The sequence below is a fragment of the Balaenoptera acutorostrata genome, chromosome 1 (genome assembly GCF_949987535.1).
Source record: "Balaenoptera acutorostrata chromosome 1, mBalAcu1.1, whole genome shotgun sequence".
NCBI classification, from domain to species: domain Eukaryota; kingdom Metazoa; phylum Chordata; class Mammalia; order Artiodactyla; family Balaenopteridae; genus Balaenoptera; species Balaenoptera acutorostrata.
The window spans coordinates 42,064,424-42,086,815 of NC_080064.1; the positions used below are offsets into that span (position 1 = coordinate 42,064,424).

General features: G+C 41.4%; 1 protein-coding gene across 4 annotated transcripts in view; it reads left to right on the plus strand.

The window, feature by feature from the left end:
* Nucleotides 1-22,392, plus strand: part of ELAVL4 (ELAV like RNA binding protein 4) — a 79,048-nt gene that overhangs the window by 33,545 nt on the left and 23,111 nt on the right. For all 4 annotated transcript variants that reach the window (XM_007164485.2, XM_007164484.2, XM_007164486.2 and 1 more), the window contains exon 3: nucleotides 21,952-22,055. In XM_007164485.2, coding sequence (XP_007164547.1) covers nucleotides 21,952-22,055 — 104 coding nt within the window. The remainder of the gene's footprint in view (nucleotides 1-21,951; nucleotides 22,056-22,392) is intronic.

A 22,392-nucleotide genomic window follows, 5' to 3' on the forward strand; every position in this document is an offset into this window, starting at 1 on the left:
TACCATTCCATAGATGCAGCATATTTCCTCCATCCACCCGTTGTTCAGGTTTAATTGGCTACGCTAAAAGTCAGAGAAGGAGGGAGAGATAGGGCTGTAGGGAGGCGGGGAAGGAGTGGGGATCGCTCTGATGGAAGACGCTCTGAGGCCTGCATTTGGGGTTAAGTGATAACGCAGGCTGGGAGAGGTGAGGTTTCACACCAGCCAAGTTAAAAGGCTGCTGCTAGTGGTTCAGAAGTCAGGGTAAATGACATCATCGGTATTTTTGTTGCCCTGATTTTTAACATCCCCAGTCCCCCTTTTCCTCCAACACCTCCTACAGATCTCAATGCATCTTGATCCTGTGAAGTTTACAAGGAGTTCTAAATATCCAGTGGGAGGATTTGGGGGGTGGGAAGTGGCAAAGAGATAAGAATTCAAGATTAAGATTTTCCAGCCTAAACCACTCCCTAAGAGAATGTAATAGATTCCCTTAGAAGGTTCTGACTTCTAAAATTGAGAGAGAGAGTAAGAGAGGGGGCGAGGTGGTGGTGGGGGGAGGGAGAGAGAAAGAAGGAAGGAAAGAAGGAAGGAAGGGAGGAAGGAAGAAGGGAAGGAAGGAAGGAAGGAAGGGAGGGAGGGAAAGAGAAACTGTTAATGGTGTTGCCAGTAGGCTGGCTTCACTCCTGGCTATGGGTTGTCAACGAATTCTCCGTTTGAATTTGGGCATGGACTTAAGTGTTGTGGTACTGAGGACATACTTGTTATTATTTGTCAAGTACTTACTCTATGCCAGGTACTTGCTAGGCACTGAACATACCTTATTTCACTTAACATTAAAAACAGCCTACATTTTCTTAGATGAAAACACGGAAGCTTAGTGAGGTTAAGTAACTTCCCCAGACAGCACAGCTATTAGCAGGTGGTAGAACTGGGATTCACCCCCAATTTCCAAAAGCGTGATCTTATGTGGAAGCATGTGCGGGGTGCCCCTGCCTGTGGTACCTGAAGATCCCTGCTAACCCTCACCCCACAACCCAATGAAACACTGGGTTCCTCTGAGTACCAGTTGCTGGCCATGCTCTGCACCTAATGCACCTAATGCACCATGGCTTAAAACAATACTCCTGTGTATAACGGGGGGCAAAGATAACAATATTTATCATCCTCTGGGGATATAACTCCGCCTTCAGTGGAGACCCAAATTTACTGACAGTGCCAGGTTTAAGATTCCCTCACAGTGCTTTTGGACATCTCTGTTAATATCTTCTCAGAGATACTAGATTTTCTTTTTCCAACTGGGAAAGGCTGCTTATCAGGATAATCTAGGTACCAGGGAGAGAAAACGTGTGTCCCAAGTCGCTTTTGTGTGCAGCTGTGAACACAAGGAGGCTCTGGAAGGTATGTCCTTTATTTTTCTCCTCCATCCACCTGCAGCCTCTGCTGCTGGAGAGGAAGGAAAGTGGCATGTGGCCCACAATGATTTATGCAACTGTGGAACTCAGGCAAAGAACACCAAACCCCTGGTAAAAATTCTATTATTCCCGTGGACTGCAGATAATTGAATTAGTTTCATATTATTTTTGTTGTTGTTGTTGCCTTTTTGCTTTTCAAGCTTTGAGATTGCATTTCTGAATCCAGGTTCCTAGATGATCAGTATTTTAGGGGAGGAAACATACGGCTGAACCAGGATAGAGTTAGGCGGCTCAGGGTATGTCTTAAAGCCAGAACAGCTGGAATGCTAAATTGCATTTTTATATTTGTCTCTCTTGTTATCACTTCTCTCCAAAAGGAATAGAGAAAGCATGGGGAAAAGTAACAAAGAAAAATCGCCAGAAATAAATCAGTGTACAACAACAAATAGTTTTGATCTGCCTGTCTAGATTGTGTGATTATTTGCATCATAGAGATAAAAAAAAAGAATTATATTTTTACTTGATGTCACTCTCCATGTGCCCATACAATGCAGTTTTTAAGAGGAGTTTTCTGTCCATTTCAGGCAAGTGAGAGCTCTGAAGCGGGGGTTTTGAGGACAAGGTGGTCCAAACTGAACACTATCGATTATAAAACTGAATATATGGAGTGACCGCTATATGGAATAGATTATGCGGGCTGTTGATGGCTGAGAAAGGGTGAAGTCTGTGTTAGCTGGAGCTATTGGCTGGAGTGGGGCAGCGGTGGTTGAAAGATGGGGTTAGGATTTAGGTAGAGGGAAGAAAAGCAAAGGAATGGAGCTAAAATTCCAGTCTAAGAACAAAAGCCTTTTTTATTCCTCTGTGCTTTGGACAAAGGAAGTAGAGCCGGGACGTGCCTCTTTGGAAGCGGTAGTTTTATATTGAAGCAGCATTGCCAAGTGAAGCTAAGCATACAAAAACATCAAGACAGTTAGAGTTGCACCCCAACGGACAAAGACAACATTTCCTAAATCACACCTCTAATCCATCTCTTCATTTCTTCCTTTATAACACATCTTTGGCTTAATTAATATTAACATTTAGTGGAAAGAGCAGAATAAGGCAAAAAAGATGCTTCGCTACTGGAGACATCAGGGTGAATTCTTTGCCACAGGCTTTGTATGTAGAATCACATCTCTAATTAAAGGAACCATCTCAGTTTTGATTCAGTGACCTTGGGTAACTTCTCTTCTTTCTCGGATTTGTGAAAGTGCTAATAATCCTGTATGTCCCTCTCAGGAGGTAAGATGTGGAGTGTGGACTACAGCAGTGGGGGGCTTGGACAGGGGGCTGTGTCTGTTAGAGCATCAAGACCAAGAGGCATTACATGTGATACAGTCCCTTGGGTTAAAGAGGGAGAGGAGAGTGAGGGTTGTGGGTTACCTCATGTTACCTCATATACTTACAAGGAACGACTAATAGGGACACTACGAGAACTTAATTGTTTTCCTTCTAAGATAACTTTATAAACAATAAAAGGTGCTGAAAAAAATCCTAAAATATGAAAGCGCTTTGAATTCACTCCTGAAATGTGAATTCAGCCCTAGGGTAAGTTTTATTAGTATAATTTCTGACAGCACCCAGCAAAGATGAATAAAAATAATAGCAGCAGCTTTTGTATGTTCTTGTGTGCCTTCTGTGTGTTCTGGGCACTATATTAAAAGCTTTAAATATAGTTGCTCATTTAAATAGTAAATTGGGACTTCTTGGAGATTCATAATCATAGCCAATGTTTACTGAGTACTTACTATGTGCTAAGCATTGTGCTGAGATCAATAAATGGAGTTTCACGTAATCCACAAGACAGTCATTTTACCGTCAAAGAAACTCGGACTTAGGAGCAATTGAGTCACTTGCCCAAGGTGACTTAGCTCCCAAGTAGGGGAGCTGGGACTTAAACTCTTGGCTGTCTGACTAATTGTGAGTTATCCCATTATAGTTTATTTCTGGCAGTTTCCCTGAAAATACTAAACTGACATCTCCCCTTCACAAACCAATTCAGCTTACATTGCCTAGGGAATGAACTTTTAGTACAGGGAAAATATAATTAGAATTCAAAATCTTTTGTTTTGGAAAATAGCATGCTATGCATTGAATTAAATAAATGCCAGTGTTTTTCTTTTTTTTTTCCTTTTTTTTTAACATCTTTATTGGAGTATAATTGCTTTATAATGGTGTGTTAGTTTCTGCTGTATAACAAAGTGAATCAGCAATATGTATACATATATCCCCATATCTCCTCCCTCTTGAGCCTCCCTCCCACCCTCCTGATCCCACCCCTCTAGGTGGTCACAAAGCACCGAGCTGATCTCCCTGTGCTATGAAACTGCTTCCCACTAGCTATCTATTTTACATTTGGTAGTGTATATATGTCCATGCCACTCTCTCACTAATGCCAGTGTTCTTAAATTAAGCAGGTTGCTGCTTACCTGAACAAGGAAGCACAGACTTGGAGTGGTTTTTACCTTCAGATTCTCTCTTCACAAAATACCCCTCACTGTGTTCTCCTTTTTTTTATCTTGCAAGCACCGTATTGAAATGGATGCTGCCTTAAGTTTAAGCATACTTAAAACCCAGCCTCAATTATGCATATCCAAGAAAATCCCAGGATATCGATTAGCTAAATGAACTTTGCTACATGCACATCAGAGGGATATTCGTTAACGATGGGAAGAGTAGAGGAAATAGTAGCATTTACCAGCATATTTTGCTGCTGATTTTGAAAATGTACTTGGTACAGTACAATGTGCCTCTTGAATTCTGAGGAAAATCAGGCAGATTTGCATCTGTTATTTTATTTATCACCTCCCTGCAGTCATTTTATACATATTCCACAAAGAAGAATAAAAGAATTTTGAGTTGTTGACTTGGGGAGGGGGTTGATTATTATTGGAGGTGAATGGAAAATTTTTAGGTATGGAGAAGATTTGGCAAACTAATGCAGTTACGGAACAGGAGAATAAGGGTCTGCTTTATTAAGGGGAACTTAGAGAACGTCAGAATGTTAAGTGCAGACAGTAAGCCATATAATCATTGTGCCTCTTACACACCCATCAAGGGCAATCAGAGACCTCCCATCCTTTCTAATTAGGACAGGTTGGCAATTGAGTGGAGCTGTGAGGTTTAGAGTTTGTGCAGGCACAATCTGTTTCTTTCGACACATTTCTTTCCCCAGGACGGCAGTAGGCAGGGTTATAGACCAGGTATGCTTTCCTTTTGCCCCCTGGCTATCTTTCCCTTCATCTTCCCTTCCAAATCAGAGGGTTCTGCCCTGCTTCTGAACTCAGATAACCCGTAGGAAAATATTCTCACATCCCAAGAGAGACGTCTCAAAGGATTTTTACCTAGGATGTGAATCAGGACTGGGTATTTTAAGGATTTTCTATTCCCGTACTTTAGCTGACTCTTTGGTTCATAAGACCAATTCCTTGTTCACTAACCACCCCTCCTTCCCCCAACACATAAACACACCCACCACACACACACTCACTTACTCACTTCCCCCTTCTCTGTAAAATGACCTGGTTGATTGAGACTAGGAACTAAGCAGAAAGGTAATGTCAAACTGAAATTTCCACACATTATCTAAAAATGTAATTCGTCAGCTTCAGGGTAGGAGGAAAGTGCTTTCTGAAATGTGTTAATGGGAAATTCATTTTTTTTCTTGTCTTCTGTGAGCTGTGGTAGTGGTGATTTCTTTTTTCACTCTGCCTCCACCCTGCCCCCATTCCACATTTCCCTTACTGCTCTTAACTGATGAACTCTGTTACCTGTCTTTTATTCCTTGTCAGAACTAAAGATCTTTTTAAGTTGCATTTTTGTTTTTTCTACGGCCCCAAATTGAGCTTTGATGGGAGAAGATATTTCTAGTTTGGAAAGAAGATAAAATTCAGATGGAGGCCATATATTTGTATAAGGCTTTTACATTTGTAAAACATTTTCAATCGGCCAATTATATTTATTTAGTGTCTGCTCCCTCAGGCCAAATAAATGTTATTTCCTTTCCTTCTCTTCTCTTAAATTCTGTATCAGGTTCTGTGAGGAAGCTTAAGAGGGTAAGACATAGTTTGTGCCCACATGTTGCTGCTAGCAGGGCCAGTGAGTGGGGGAGGCCAGGACAAATCGCAGGACCCTACAGCAGCCTGCAGGTCTGGGAGGGGCTGGGAGCCTGCTTATGATGCGTAAAGGTGGTGCCACCCTGCTGTTTTGTGGGGAGGAGGGGGGGGCGGGGGGGTTGTTCTGTTTTTCACCAAAGCCCAAACTCACCTTTCCTGGCCCTAGCTGTTAATTTCATTGGAAAGATAGCACAAAAGGATGCATAACAGAACAATGAAGTTGGAAGTTTGCCTACTGTGTGTCAGCTACAGTGCTAGGCATGCCGTATATGTTATCTCATTGAAGCTTTGTACCAGTTATGCACGGTCAGTGGTATTGTCCCCATTTTACAGATAAGAAAGCCAAGGCTTAGAGTCCGTTAGCTGGAGAGTGCAAAACCTATGGTCCTTCTATTACCTTACCTGCCTCTGCTGAATGAAGATGAAGAAAACATCAGCTATGGGTGTTCAAAGGATAAAAAGATCACTGTGGGCTGGGGTTCTCAGAGCAAGTATCAAATAGGAGCAAGCCTTGAACCTGGTAGAGAGTAGATCGTAGTCTGTGTACACAGACCAGTATACAGCTGAGCCAAGTTTCAGAGATATCTTCAAGGGATAATGAATAGAATAGTCAAGACTACTCTGTTAGTACCCCCTTTGTGTTTATGAAATAAGTTCAGAGAGTTTAAGTAATTTATCCAAGGCCATAGCTAATAAGTTCTGGAGCTATGATTTGAACCCAAGTCTGTCAGACTCCGAAGTGTGTTCCTTCTACTTTGCTAATAAATAACCTGACCTAACACAGGAGGTGGACAACTTGCAGACTTCCCATGGAGTCTGTGATTTGAGAATCATTATTTTTCTTGCTGAGGTCAGGGCCATGTTCTCTGAGTGACTCTCTTTCCACCTACTTCAATTTCTTGCTGATTTATAAGTTTGGTTTTCTGCTTGGCCCTTGTTTTGTAGTTGGATGTCTGGTGGAACAAGTCACCATTTACACTAAGTGGATGCAGCTAATTAGGGTAATTACCCTAACTCCTATGGCTGCTAATAGAATTTCTCATCACAAACGTCTTAAATCAGATTAAATCATTTTATTGGTAGTATGAGCATAAAATATATACTTAATAATCCCTGATATTTGCCTTTCATGTTTATTTTCAAAGATTTTTATATTCAGTACCTCCTCTGACCCTATTAAAGTAGCCAATATAGGCAATGTCTATACTTACTTTACAGATAAGGCCAGTGCACCCCAAAGAAGAAAACATTTGGCTTCTTATTTTCCATTCTTTTTCTTCCTCTCTTTTTTATTTTCTTGGCTTGTTTCCTGTCCTGCCTCCTTATTTATTTATATGCCATTTGATCCAAAAAGGATTTGAATTGGCTTATGAGATGGAAAAGAGCTAAAATTAAAATAGCCATAGATTTTTTTAAAAAACAAGGTAGAAGGGAAATGGGTGTAGAATGGTAAAAGGAGACCAGAGAGAAAATTTGTAAATTATATGTCACTAGGTGACTTGTCTGAGAAGTAACAGACCACCTGGCCCCCTAATCTGTGTTTTCTTTATGTCAAGGAAATATGGCTGGTGACAACCTTGATCCCCTTCTCAAATGGTAACCAGGATCTCAGCGCTGCTCCCCTTCCCACCACACTCACTAGAGCCTCTGATCGTGGAGCCCATTGCCAGCTCTACTACAGGATAGGATATGAAGCCTGAAATCACATACATAGAGTTTTCCTTTTTTCAAATTAAATCCATGTTGGATTGATCGACCTGTTTTTTACAGCCAGAGCAGGCAGCCACACAGAGAACCTGCCTGAGTGGAGTCCCTGTTTTTATTAACATAGGGTGTAGACCGTGTGCCAAAGGAGGCGTCCTGAAGCGAGATTCTTTGCCTGCTGCCCTGGACTGAGGTCTTGGTGGCTTCTGAGTCTCCGCAGTCTTCCCCCTCCCCCTCACTCCCAAGGTTGGGCACACAGGAACGTCAGTCCTCTGCTTCCATCTCCCTGGTGAGGGTTCCTACACTGAATCCTGGCAGGTTCCCCATTGTCCGGGACCCTGAGCTGGACAAGAAAGAGGAAAAAACGAATGTCACTCTCACTTCCTGGTCCTGACCCTGGAAACTGCAACTAGTCCTCAGCTGCCTTTTCTCTTCCCAGTGCCCCTCACCAGTCAGTGGAGCCTTCCCAATGAGACAGGCCGCCCTTTAAGTACAAAAGAAATGAGCACTACCCAAGAGCTCTACACTCCCCAACACACACACACACACACACACACACACAAACTTCCTGGTCAAAAATACCAGATGCAGTGCATTGGACTAACCAGAAGTGAGACAGATGTCAGTCAAAGTCCTACACCACAACCCCCCTCCTCCACACACACACACTTAATTGATGTAGGCATGGCCTTGCATAAGTCACTGTATTCCCTTGGACCTCCATTTTCTCAATATACAGTAAAAAGATAAATCCTTACCCTACCTTCTTTGGATAGTACTTGTGAGTTCAAACCAGATGACAGATAAAGACACTTGTAAACTAAAACAACCTGTAAATGTGAGGGGCCCCTTCTATCCCATAACTCCTTCCCTCTTCTAAGTGTTCTACCACTGGGCCAACAAACAGACAAAAGAAGAGGAGTGGAGAGGAGTGGGAAAGTGGATTTCTGTCCTGGTTCAGTCCCCAGTATGTAATTCCAAGGACCAAGTAGGAGAAGGCAGGAGGATGGAATGGGAACTCAGATTTATTAAGTACTGCTAGAAGCCGGTCACTTTATGTTTGTTATCTCATTTAATCCTGACCTTGCCCCCAAGAGGTAATGGTGACCCCATTCTTCAGATGAGGAAACCAAGGCTCATGGAGTTTAAAATGACTGACCTGAAGTCACACAGTTGGCAGGTGGCCAAGCTGTCTGTGTACCTGTGTCTGTCTGACCACATGCTGCTGCCAAATGGGATAGGAGTCCTTCACAGAGAGGGTTCCCTGCATTCTGCTATTTCATCCTGAGTTGTGAACATGGCTGTGTAGGATGTATCCCAGTAAGCCTCAGAAATAGCTACAGTAATAATGCACTTTACTAACGCAGTTTTAGTGGTTCTGGAAGATTGTAAATTAAAGCCTTTAGTTCAATATTTGAAAATGTCAGGATGGTTTCTGAGATTGTCTTAAAAATCAGGCCACTTTTATGAGTGGCAACATGAAGAAATGGAAAGATCCACCAAGTTCTCGTTCTAGCTCTAGCTCTGGGGCTTGCAGTGGATCAAGCCGTTGGGTGCCTCGGGTTGTTGTGCATAAAATGGGGATAACACTGGCTCTTTCCACCTTACTGTGTGTTGTGACATCAGATGAACTGCTGATGTGTCAGTAAGTCGTTAAAGTGCTCTACCAATTCAGGCTATTACTGTGGTCACCTGGAAGATAGGATATTGTAGGCAGGGGATTTCTGAGGGCAAAGTAAATACTAAAACCCCTGTGATAAGCTAGCTTTGCTTTCTAGTCTGCCTTCCAAATGTTTTGCTCAGTTATCTGCGTACATCTCAACAAAAGCTGATTACCTCTCTCAGACATCAGTGTGTAACTGTTATTAATGCTCAAGCTGATCAAATTACAATGCCACAGATCCTACTTGCACTTTAATATTAGATTTTGGATTCCGGTCTATAATGAATGATTTTTCTCCATGCATTGGAAAAATTGGTTAGCAGAGTTCATAAGAAAGTTTAATTAGCAGGCTGTTTGTGAAAATAGCGGCTGTGAGTCATCGTTCAGAATGAACTAACATTTCTCAGGGTTGAATTTGTTCTTCTGTTCCTTGAGCAGCCACACAGGATCCTTGTGTTTGGGAAGCTGGTGTCTGCATGCTGCCCACTTGAACTGCATCGTGTAATAAACTAATGACAAACACAGCAGATTTGAAAAGCCAGAGAGGAAGAGGAGGTGTAGGGTGTTTATATATTTGTGTATGTGTGTCTGTGTCTTCCAGGGGAATATCGTGGACCTACTATAATCCAGGATTGTGTGAGGCAGGAGGACCTAGTGATTAAGAGCTAGTTGCCTCTGTATGCATCCCAACCTCACCTCTTACTAGCTGTATAACAGGAAAATGTTTACTCTCTTTGCGCCTCGGTTTTCTCATTTGTAAGATAGGGATATTGATAGGATTATTGTGAGCATCAGTATATGTAAAACACTCAGAACAGCACCTGACATATATAATTCTCACAGCAGTTCTGCGAGGTGTAGGTATTATTTGCTCTATTTAACAGGTGAGGAAACAGACTCAGAAAGGTTAAGTAACTTGTCCCAGGTCACACAGCTTCTAAGTGGCAGGGAAAAGTTGAACCCATGTTTGTTTGACTCCAAAATCTCTATTTTTACCTACAGTACTGTACTGCCTCCCAGGGTTGTATGCCTAGTTAGTTAAATATAGATAGTGTTCATGTGTATGCCTGTATGTACATACCTATAAGTGTGTGTTCCTGCTTGGGGTCCACATAGCCACACACAATTTTGTTTTGTTTTTCCTCTGGATCTTTGGTTCTCCTAGTGAAACACCTTGAGCTCGTCTCATGCTGACTACTGATACACAGCAAGCTAGAACCAGACTTGTACAATGTGTACTAACATGTGAATATGTACACCAATGTCTGACCCCCTCCCCACTGTGCATTTCTGTCCTGTGTCTAGATTATCCCAGAAGCAAGTCTGTGTGATGTCTTCTGAGAAACAGAATCATGGACTATCACAGTGGTATTCTCTGGCTTGGTCTCCTTGTTTTCTGCTGGCGCCTCTGGTATCTTAGGAACTGTAGCTCAGAGTCGGGGTCCACACCCCCCCCCCCACCTTAGGGTAATTATATCTTGAGACAGTATTCAGTCCTGTTTGAAAGAGTAATGTTCATTTGGGAATCCCATCTAAAAGTCTTTCCCAAAGGTATTTAATAGGTAATATGTTTTTTAAAATAGGTTATGTGACCGCATGAGTTTGGGAAACTGAAGTAAACCAAGTTATACAGGGGTTTCTTTTTATCACTACTTCTCTGAGTCTGTGCTAATGTGTGTTATAAATCTTTAAAAGAATGGTATATAACATGTAACATTACCCAAAGAAGCTTTTCTTCTCCAGCAGTTTATGGACTGTACCTTCTTAGCCAGGAGAGAGAAATGGAGCTCCATTAGGGATAAGTTTTCCAGGTAGAAGGGAAGAAGACAGTTTGAGCCAGTTACTACCTGATGACCTCATTTCTTTTGTTAAGAAAGAGGTGGGGTCATCTACTGCATGTGGATGGGCAAGTGGAGACCTTGGTGTCCCAGGAAAATGTTACCGACTCCCAAAAGGGACGGAAGATGATGCCATATGGGTCCATCTCTCTAGCACCAGCAAAGTCCCATCACACACTAGGCATTTTTGTTGAAAATTATTGAGTACTGGGTATGTTCTGGGAATTATTTAAATTATGGGTTCGTTTGGTCTCCTGACTGTCAGGGTGACGTTTCATTTTCCATCACCTGAAAGAGCTGAGCCACTAGAAGGTGTTTACATTTGGTGATCCTCACACAGATCCCAGGCACTCCTTCATTTTCACCTCTCCCAGGTATTTGACTCGGTGTAATGAAGCTGGTCACACCTGCTTGGTGCAGCCATTCCCCCAGAAGCCCTTAGCTTTTAAAAAAAAATAACAAAAGAAGATGGCTTCCCTCCTCCATTCTTACTCCACAGACCCATTTCTGTGTGAATTCTTTTGTTCTTGGCTTTTGATTTCTTTATTTTGTCTTATTTCCTAACTGTAAGCTGAATGGTGAAGAAAAGGGAAAATACACTTTTGCTTCTTATTTCTTTTCTTTTTCATGCATCTGGGGAATTTCTTTCTTTTTCAACATTTGTTGGAGCCAAACTGAGCTTTCAGACCACAGTCATGAGCTTCCTGATGGTACTTCACTATCATTGAACTTGATGGTAGGGACGGGGAGTTCCACACAGCCGTTAGTGGTTAAGTCCAAGGCCAGAGAACCCCATGCCCTTAGTTCAGAAAAGACACTGGTAAAGGTTTTCAGACAAAATTCTTCTGCAACTCATATTTGACATCCTGACTTAGCTTTGCACAGACCAGTTATTTATCTCACCTCCTTCGCTGAGAGCCATGAATTTTCTTTTACTTCGAATAAAGGCAATTTTAATAGATTTATATTCAGTTAATATTTATGAAACATCTCCCTTGTGCCAAGCCCTCTCACATAACTTATCTTAATTAATTTAAATCCCAATATGATATCAGGAGCCTCCACCTGCCCTTTATAAGAATAGTGTCTGATGGGAGTTTTGGAAGTAATTTTCTTTGTGCCTAAATACAGCAATTCCTTTCACCCACAGACATTTCACCCATAGACAATCTCATTTTTCCCAAAGGCTGATTACAGTGTATATAATTAGTATTAACCTGATAACTTTTTCTGCCTCTTCTTCCTTTGTTGCTAAACCCTTCTCTGACATCAGCTGCAGTTCTGGAATCACCTGTTGGTTCACATCCATTCTAGGGGGAATGTCTTGTCTGTCTGACATGGAGAAGTCTGTTTCACGTGAGAGTAAGCCAATCAAGAGTTAAGAATTCTAGTTCATTTCTCTGGCTAGCTGGGAGTTTGCCAAATTCCTCCTCTTTTTGTTTTGACCCTTGTTAAAAATATTTAAATATGTGACTATTCTTTCCTGTCTGTAAGAGTATTCTGAACATAATTTAATTTAATGTTGCTTCTATTAAGAATCTCTTATTGCCCCAGGGTCATCAGTCTGAACATCTCTTTTTGTGTGATAAATGCTGAAGGTAAGCTAGTTGTCACTGGGGCTTCTATTTTCCCTGATACCTTACCTAGAATATTTTTTCCTTTTGGTTTTTTTTAACTAAGTCTAAGTACTTGATACTAGCTTTTTATCCTGTGAATCTCCTTTCTTTCCTGAACAGGCAGAAGAAAAATAAGGTTCAGATTAGTTCAGTTTTTTCATTTATTGAGGCTTATTATTGAAGTGTATGTTTGAAGATCTGTCACTTGGAGCAACTTACTTTATAGAACAAACCAAAAGAGTAAGTTTTTTTAAAAACACTCCTTTGAGAACTGGTTGGTTGGCTTTCTTTATAAAATAGTGTAGCTTTGTAACTGGTCCTTCCTGCTTTCGGGACTCCTGGAAATCATCATATATACTCTGAATTTCCAAGTACCTCACCCCAGTAACAGAGGTATTGTTTTACATCTACTGGAACAGTTTGGTTGATATCGTCTCTGAAATCAGGAAACTCTATTGAAAGCCTGTATGAGCTTTAGAGTCAGAGGGACTTGTGTCTTGGGATCTGAGGCCTCTGGACATGACTTCTCAATGGTAAATGGCAGTGACCATGCCTAACTTGTAAGATTGTTTTAGGGCGCAGATGAGATGATACAAATTAAGCAGTCAGGTAGAATTTAAACGTTCTCACTGCAAAAAAAAAAGATAAATATGTGCTAATTAACTAGATGGGAGGAATCTTTTCACAAGGTGTTTATATATGTGTATATATATATACATATATATATATATAAATCATCATGATGTACATTTTATTTTTTTAATTTTTATTTTATTTGGAGTAGAGTTGATACACAGTTACAAGTGTACAGCAAAGTGATTCAGTTATTCCCATACAAGTATCCATTCTTTTTCAAATTCTTTTCCCATTTAGGTTATTATAGAATATTGAGCTGAGTTCCCTGTGCTATACAGTAGGTCCTTGTTGCTTATCTGTTCTAAATATGGTAGTGTGTATGATCTTACAAGCTTATTTGTCAATTATACCTCAGTAAAGCTGGAAGAAAAGAAATAAAGCACTCAGTATACATAGTAAGCACTCAAAAAATGATAACTATTTTGTCACTATTCATTTGCTTATTGAATTCATACATTCATTCATTCAACATGGATTTACTGAAAGCCTACTATGTGCCAGACATTGGTTGTACCAAGATTAATAAGACCCATGTCCCTGCCCTAAGGAAATTAGGGTTCACTGAGAAATACATTTAGTTCGACAAGTTTATATTGAATGCCCACTATGGACCAAGTGCTTTGCTTGTTATCATCTTGATGCCGCATGATGAGTTCTCAACTGGGAAATTTCATCCACTTAGGAAGCCAGAATGTAGCCTCTGGAAATAACCAAGTACTGATTCAATGTAATTTTAAATACTTTGGGAATTCAGAATAAGAAGGCTGGGTCCTGTTTTTTTTTAATAGTGTTTGTTGTTGGCAGAGAGCAGAGGCACTCAAAATTTCAGATGTCTAAATGATTCCTGAATCTGTGCCAGAGGTATGGGGAGATCTCATGTATACATCTGCGCACTCAACTTAGAATCGATATTGACGGTTCAGGTTGACATCAGCAGCACTAGCCTCCTGGAAGTGATAGCTATAAACTGAATAGCAGTCTTCTCTCCTCCAGGGATAGATGCTCAAGCTGTCCCCTTCCTCCTGGAATGCCCTTCTCTGTCTATGGCCTGGCTATCGCCTATCAATCTTTTCAAATTAGTTTCAGCTCAATTATATCCTCCAGAAAACCCTCTCTCCTTCTCACTGTCACAACACTTAGCCACACTCTACTATAGTTGTTGATTCACAGTTCTGATTTTCTTACTAGACCATGAACTGCTTGCTTCTTCCTTGGTCCTCAGTTGCCAAATCTGTGGAAGAAACTCAAAGATGATTGATAGTTAGAAGTCCTTTCCAAGACTGTCATTCTATGACCTACCAGATCCAGTCTGACAGACACAACCAATGTGGAAGATGGGAATGGGATACTTTGGGGTATATATTGAAATTAAATGGAAAGAATGAAGACTTGGAGATAGTACTAGAAAACCCAGGCTCTCTCAAAGTCTCAGGCACACTGTGCTGTGTCAGGGCAGGTGTTTAACACACAAATCAGCACATATTCAAGAAACCAGGGCACAGCAGAAAGTGCACAGGCTCTGAAGTCAGATGGGTCTGGCTACTATTCTCTAGCCAAATAACCCTGGGTATGTTATTTCTCCTTTTGAAGCCTCAGTTTCCCCTTCTGTAAAACAGGGATGGAAATGCCTGCTTCAGAGATTGTAAAGATTTAAATAATAATATATGTAAAGTGCTTAGCCCACAGTAGGTGCTTAATAAATATTCTCTATTATTTTTATTTTCTCAGTTAGAAATCAGGATAAACTGTGAGCATGGGGTCTCAAATAAATATAATTTAGAACCTTTGTATCTTAGCATTAGAAGGTATCTTATGAATTGATCTTGTTAACTGCTGCAACATCTCCTGATAAAATGTAGATCTGGCCTCTGTTTGCATAGTTCTAGTCAGGGGCCCCTTACCACCTCACAAGGCAGCCTGTATCCTTATAAAATCATTAGTAGAAAGTTCTTCCTCTTATCAAGGCAAAAATCTACTCCCTCACTTTCTTCTATTGCCTGATTCTCATTCTTTCCCTTGGGACACCACATAGCAAGCCTACCCCTGACTTCCCATGCAGCCTTTCAAGTATTGGAAGGGGCTTTGAGCACCCCTAGAATCTTCTCTCCTTCAAGGTTAAAGCCCACAGGTCTTTCAGATGTGTCTCATGGGATCTCGTGCCATACCTCTTACCACCATCCTCTGGGAACATAGCAGAGAACAAAAAATACTTGGTTTCCGCCATCAGTGAATTGATATTCTGATTGGGGGGTGAGGGAGTGAGACAAGTCACCTGAAGGCAGGAACAATTTCTTGGTCATTGGAAGCACACTCGTAGTATCTAGCATGTAGTAGGTGTCAGTTATTTGTGGAATTAGTATGCCTATTGCATGCTATGTACTCCAATGTGAAAGAAAAGCATCAGAAACATTCTCTACCTTTGAGGAGGTTGGGACCTCATTCAGAAGATAGCATCCTCAGACGCAACGGTGTAAGGCAGTATCTACTGGGGCATGGGAGACGAAAGAAAAGAAACCAGCATCTATTGAGCCTCTGATATATACCAGGCACTTTACATGCATTATCACTTTCAATACTCTAATAACACCATGAAAAAAGTAATATCAAGTCCATTTTGCAGATGAGATTACTCTAGCAAAAAGGGGCAAAGTAAGAATGCAAAATCTGCGGATGAAAAGAAATAGCATATATTAAGAAATCCTGAGAGCTTTCCTGTCAGAGCTTCCCTTCCCTGTGACTATGGGTGAGATGTGTAGTTTTCTCAGAAATCAGGGTGTGGAGAGGTTCACTTAACTTAGCCACGGTCACAGAGCAATAAGCTGAAGCTGCATTTCTTACAAATCCCCAGTGATGCCAGTGATGCTGGTACAGGGATCACACTTAGAGTAGCAAGACTTTAAACCATACTTAATTTGAGGGAATTGTGTGGACTACCAAAAGAAAATAAATCCTCTGATTAGTTCGCTCTACTAACACTGCGTTTGCAGGAGAAAATCCGAGACTCAGACTGTCCAGCAAGTGTAAACACCCACAGAGGTGGGCTGGGAAGGAACAGAGCCATGGATGCTCTAGAATCTCAAACTATCCCAGTCACTGTGAAGAAGGGGAAGAGTTCCCAACACAAGGGGTGTGCATCCCCTTGAGTCCTTGCCTGATGCCAGACACCGCTGTGCCTTTGCAGAGAGACCAAACCCTGTGGAGAAAAGGCGTGAGCTGGGAAGTCACACAGACCTGAGTTCATTCAAATCCTAGCCTGGAGGCCTACTTCCTGGTTGACTTGGGGCAGGCTATTTAACATTTCTTAGCCTCACTTTCCTTATCTTTACAATGGGCCTAATGGTACCCATTTCCCACGGAATTAAATTAGGTAATTTTAGTAAGCCACTTAGCAGAGTGCCTGGCACAAAGTAGGCACTGAATAAACTGTAGCTTCTGTTCATCCACATGTTAATATAGTTAATCCTCACGGTGATCCTTTGATTGTGAAGATAAGGGATTATCCCTGTTTTTCCAGATAAGGGAACAGGCTGGTGAAGCTTAAATGAATTAAGCAAGGATATAACAGCAAGTACAGTTTTGGGCCACACATACATGAGTACATGCAGTAACAGCCTCAGAGCTCTCTGACCCTCTTTAGGGTGTGTTGAAGTAGATTTCAAGGCAGTGGACAACAGGGAAAGTCATCTCAGGGCTGGCAGGGAGGGAGTCCTAGGATTTGAAGTTGGCTGAGGTTATCCCAGCATGTGGATTACTGCCCTGCAGGTGATCTTGAGGTGACTGGGGATTTGATCACGTGCTTTGAGAACAGAATTTCAGCCTGAGCTAGGGGTTCTAACATCCATAAAAATTCCTTACTCAACTCGGAAGGTTTCATCAACAGCAGGTACCCATCTGGCTGCCCCCTTGGGGGCTTTGCAGATGAGGGAAGTAGCTGTTCGGTTTCTGGAGAATGATGGTTTTTGGAGAAAGAAAGAGCAATGTGTGCAGGTCGGCAGTGCAGAAATGCTGAGACTCCTGCCGGTCAGCCCTGTGAGGGGACAGCTTCTCGGCCGCTGCCATCAGCCATAAAGATGTCATATTTAGGGTCCTGCTGTCATAACCCCCAGGACCCCAAAGGCAAGGGAAAGCAACTTCTATCCAGAATGACTGGGAAATGAGGGGTTATAATCAGCTATGATGGTGACATTTCCTAGCATTTGAATACAATAAAAGTGCTTAACACAAACTATTGAAGGTAATTTACTTTTTTCTCAGGTGGTTCAAAACAACTTCAGAGATATTTCAGGGCCTCAGTATAGTTGTCAACAACACTTTAGTTCCAGTGGAGTAACTGTGGTAATGGCAAAGGGGACTAGATTTGGAGTCAAAAGGTCTATACCAAGGGGTGAGCAAACTATGGCCCAAAGGCCAAATTGAGCCCATTGCCTCTTTCTTTCTAAATAAAGTTTTATTGGCACTCAGCCATGCTCATTAGTTTACATATTGTACATGGCAGCCTTCACGCTACAATGGCAGTGTCATCATGACAGACTGGAAGACCCACCAACCCTAAACTATTTACTGTCTCACCCTAAACATAAAACAGTTTGCCAACTCCTGATCTAGACTCAGTTTCAGCTATTCAGGGATAGTAGAGCAAATCACTGTTCTCTCAGAGCTTCAGTTTCCACATCTATAAATGATGACTCTCTCTCCCACAGGGTTATTGGGAGACTCAAATGCGACATAATGGGTGGAAAGGCACTTTGGAAACTCAGGATTTCTTTGGAAACGTGAGCCAGGGTGGTTTTTATTTTTCACCTGATCTGTGCTGGAGGGGAACCCACCAGGACATTTTTTGTTTGTGTTTTCCAGTCCCTGATGTCAGCTTGTTGTCCTGTTCTCCCTTTCTCACAAATACGAAATGAATTCCCCAGGTGCCCCTCTCATCCTCTTCTCCCTCCAAACATAAACACATCCTGGTCATGTGCTTCCAGCAACGGAGAATTAGTACAAGTGTATGTATCCATCTGTTCCCTTATCAAATATTTGTTGAGTACCTACCATGTTCAAGTATGCAGACTTTATAAACTAGTTCTTGTAGGGAGAAGTGTTTGCTTTCTACGGGGAGAAGTTAGGTATAGAAATTATTATAACAGAAGAGAAATATTGCCACATTGTAGTACGAGGACACGTCGTGTCTTTGTGTGTGTATATGCACATGTGCACAGTTTAAAAAATAGAAATATTCAGGTGCAGATTTAAGAAAAGCTTGTTAAAAACAAGAATCTGTTTAATCCAAAATACACTGGAGCGCCTTAAAAATGTAGCCATTATGTATAACAGTTTTCCCTTGGAAACTACATTCTAATTTTAAGTTTCTATCCCAAACTGCCAAGAATGCCTTTCTTGCCCATTCATGGTCACTGGGCCTCTTACCCAAGCCTGCTGTTCAGGACTGCCAAGGACTGGTCACAAGTAAGGGTTGTAGATCACCTGGGCATCAAGGAGCAGGCAGTCACTATAGTTTCTAAATATTGGAGGTAGCCTTCATTTTATAATATTTTATCTTGTCTTTAATGATTTTGTTTTTTCTTTATTGATGATTCAATAAACATAACTTCAATGATTTTATTTATATGTTTGGCTTGCTATCAAAATAAGCTCATAAACTGGGAGCAAAATAAAGTTTGTTTTAATTTTCTGTTCTGAAATTACTGTTGCCATACCTGTATGGTCAAATCTTGCTGCTGCTGATAAAGGGAGACGATGAAGCTATTTGAGAAGAAGAAGAAAAAAAAACCTTATCTATTTCTGGGATGCAGATAGACACACTTAGTTCTAGGCTCCAGACTGGGTCCCCTGGGCCTTCCCAGCATGGTGGCTCTCTTGGTCCTCGTAGAAATAGTGTTGGTATTCTTTGTGAATATATTTCATTTGTATTTTTCTATGTCTGTGTACAACTTAAATACAGAAATGCAAATCCAAAACCCATCACCAGTACATTGCCACCAAAATTAAAACATAAAATTCTTCCTCATTTTACTCTCCCTCACTACTAAAACAGTTTCTGAAAGAAATGAGGCTTGGGTTTTTATATTTTCTACCTGGGGATTTAATCCTCTCAAGAGTGTTTTAAAAGAATATGCTTAGCTCCACTGAATATTTTTTATGAGACTTAGCTGTATTCCTTCTATGATGGCAAAGAAGCAAGTAAAGAAGCCTGTTCATGAACTAGGCTAACCACAGGTAGTTTTATTGTGCTGCCAGTTTATCTCATATCTTTCAATTCACAGGCAAGCCTTTCCACCTCTCTCCTCCTATTCAGTGCAGTGTCCTGTTTTAGAGTTTGCAGTTCATTATTTTATATCAAGGAAAATCTCTGATCTTTTAAAATCCCTTTCCTTTCTGAAACGGTGTTCATCTAGTTTTTAGTTTTCCCCAAAGCACCCTCATTCCTGACGTTAAATGCAGTCTCTCTCTAAACCTAGAGCAGGTGAGCATAACACGGTTGTGCTAATTGCAGTCAGGTACTAAGGTCATGGTGGGTTTGGGACTACACAGGCAGGTGGGTAGATATGGCGTATCTTGCTGGGCAGGAGTCTTTCCTTCACTTGACCTTCAGAACCTTCCTAGAATCTGAGTGTGTTTTCCTTCCTCCTGAAGCAAAGTTCTAAAATAAAGATAAAATATAGACTATAAAAATCATAGCCACTATATATATTTAAGATTTCCATAAATATATGAACAATTGGAAAGAAAGATAGTATATCAGGGAACATACACCACTGGTAGGCATGATAAATTCTTCCACATATATTCCATCAGTACAATGAGTCATTGTTAAGTGGTTAAGTGCAGTTAAGTGGTGAGTGTTTTGTCTATATTTTTCATATTTCATTGTAATTTTATACAAATTAAATTTAGTTGGATAGATTGACTCTGTCTGACCTGTTTCCTAGAACTCATACATAAGGTTTGTCATTGAGATTATTACTTTAAAAATGCCCTCTAAAGCCCCTCAATTTGGTGCATGACTGTTTAAAAGAAATAACGGTAAGACTATTTTACAGCAATTTTTAAGGCTTCTCTTATATACAAGGTAAATAGGACTGATAAATTTGCATGATGAAAATAGATTTAATTAGGTGAATTTAGCTAGGCTTGATGAGGTGAAGCTGAATTTAGGATGAATGATATTTTTAAACAAATGAATTAGTCTCATGTATTTTTGGATTTGCAAAAAATTTTCTGAGAACATGTAGCAGGGTCTTGCATTCACACACACCTCATTCTCTAACTCTTACTCTCCTGTGCGTGCGTGCGTGTGCATGCGTGCACTCACCACTCATACACACACACCACTCACACACCACACATAACACAGTGAAATAGAGAAGGGCCCCGGTAGCTACAGCGTGCTCAACATTTTCTCCCCCTTCTTCAGTTACTAATTCTGGCTGGTGAAGGGCGTATCTGGCGAAGTTTGCCCCTGTCTTTCCTGTTCTAACCCTGTTATTCCAAAACAGAAGGAATATCCTAATGTATTGTCATTTGGGGTTTTCCATTTTGGGGACAAAAACGCAATTGAGTTTCCTCATGATTCTCTTTACTTCCACCCTATAAAGGATAATAAAGTCACCCATTTTCTGATCCGGAACCCAACTTGTTTTCCCAGGTTCCCTCCTACGACCAACACAAACACAGACATTTACCAGCAAAACAGAAGCTGTTGGAAAGATTTTTTGGCTGCTGAAGTGGGCTCCTGTCACCAGGACATGGCAGACTTTTTGCTGTATTGTCTCCCAGCCCTGGTCTGAGTGTACTCCAAAGAGTGCTTTATGTAATCAGTCTTTCCTGACATGTGACGTCCTGCCATTTTCCTCCCCTTCGGCTCTGCTGCCGCCCACAAATCAATAACATTGCCTGGGAAGTTCAAGCTGGTTTTGCAGCCACCCTAAGCTCTGTATTTCTTAAAGAGTATGTCAGAAAATGTAAAGTTTCCTAATGATATTTTTGGCTGATGACACATGGCAGAGCTGATGGACTATTTATAATCAGTGGCACGATCACAAGCACATTATTTTTATTTCACTTAGGGGGGAGCCCTGTCACTTGCTACCTCTCTTTTCAGACAAGTTGATGCCATCTTCACCTAAAGTATCTAAATCCTCTTTGCAGAGTGTATTTGCACTCTCTCCTTTGTGTTAGGAGCTCCCCAGTTCTTTCCAGTAGAACCCCCCTCCTTTTTTTATTTTTCTTAGGCTGGGGGAATGATGAGGGCAATGAATGATTTGTTGCAACTGCTTTAAATTCTGGCCATGCCTTCACTATAAATGTCTCCAGTCTTTGCTGCTCAGATCTTGCTACAGTCCTCTGAGTGTAGGCATGGCTGGCATGACTGAGGCAGCAGACACTGCTACTGCATCCAGCACTTGTCCCAATTTTACAGGACTGAGCATAGCAGAGCTGTCTTTTGTTGAGCAGCTACTATGTTCTAGGTAGGCATTCCATGCGCAACGTTAACCCTCTCAAACCTGTCTGTGGCAAGTGCTGTTATCTGCAGAGAAGAAACGTCGGGGGAAAACAGGAGATTAAGTGAATTCTCTTCAGAGTCACACAGCTGATAGGAAAAGCCCCAGGACTCCAGTTCAGATCTCTTCTAACAAACCACACCTGCTCTTTTTCCACTGCCCTGCCCTGTCTCTTCCCAATTAAGTGGACACTTGTGTGTATATGGTGTGGACGTGCAGGGGCACTTACCCATTCCCAGCTGGGGCAGCTCCTGTGAGTTTAAAGGCTGAGCAGAGTGAGAGATGGAAGAACTAGAAACTTCTCAACCTGGGAGTAAACCCTGGTATAAAAGGAACCATGTACTAGAGGGTTTTGACGCACTGCAATGGGAAGTGTTACCTCTATAAAGATAATGAGCTCTCTCTCTCTCTTTTTTAAAAAATGTTTCCACAGGACAGAGTTTAGGGTATGGATTCGTTAACTATATTGATCCAAAGGATGCAGAGAAAGCCATCAACACTTTAAATGGACTCAGACTCCAGACCAAAACCATAAAGGTAAGAGGTTACATGTTAGCTCCTTATTTGGGAGGCACTGGTTAAATTTCATTCCTTTGATCTAATAAATTCAGGCTACGAGGGAGCTGGCAGTGGCGTTCTTTATTTATTATTCAAAGGACACTTACCATCCACTGTACTAAGTGAGGGACACAGATCATTACAGAAGAAAGAGGTGAGGGTTGAGTAGAGGGAGGGCACCACAAGCTCTGGGACCTCCAATCCAGAGAGCAGGTAAGATGCCAGGGACAACTACCCCCATCAAGAATGCCTGTGAGCTCAAGCCTGCAAAGATGGTCAGAGCAGAGCCAAGGGAAGAAGCTGTTCCAGGCAGAGG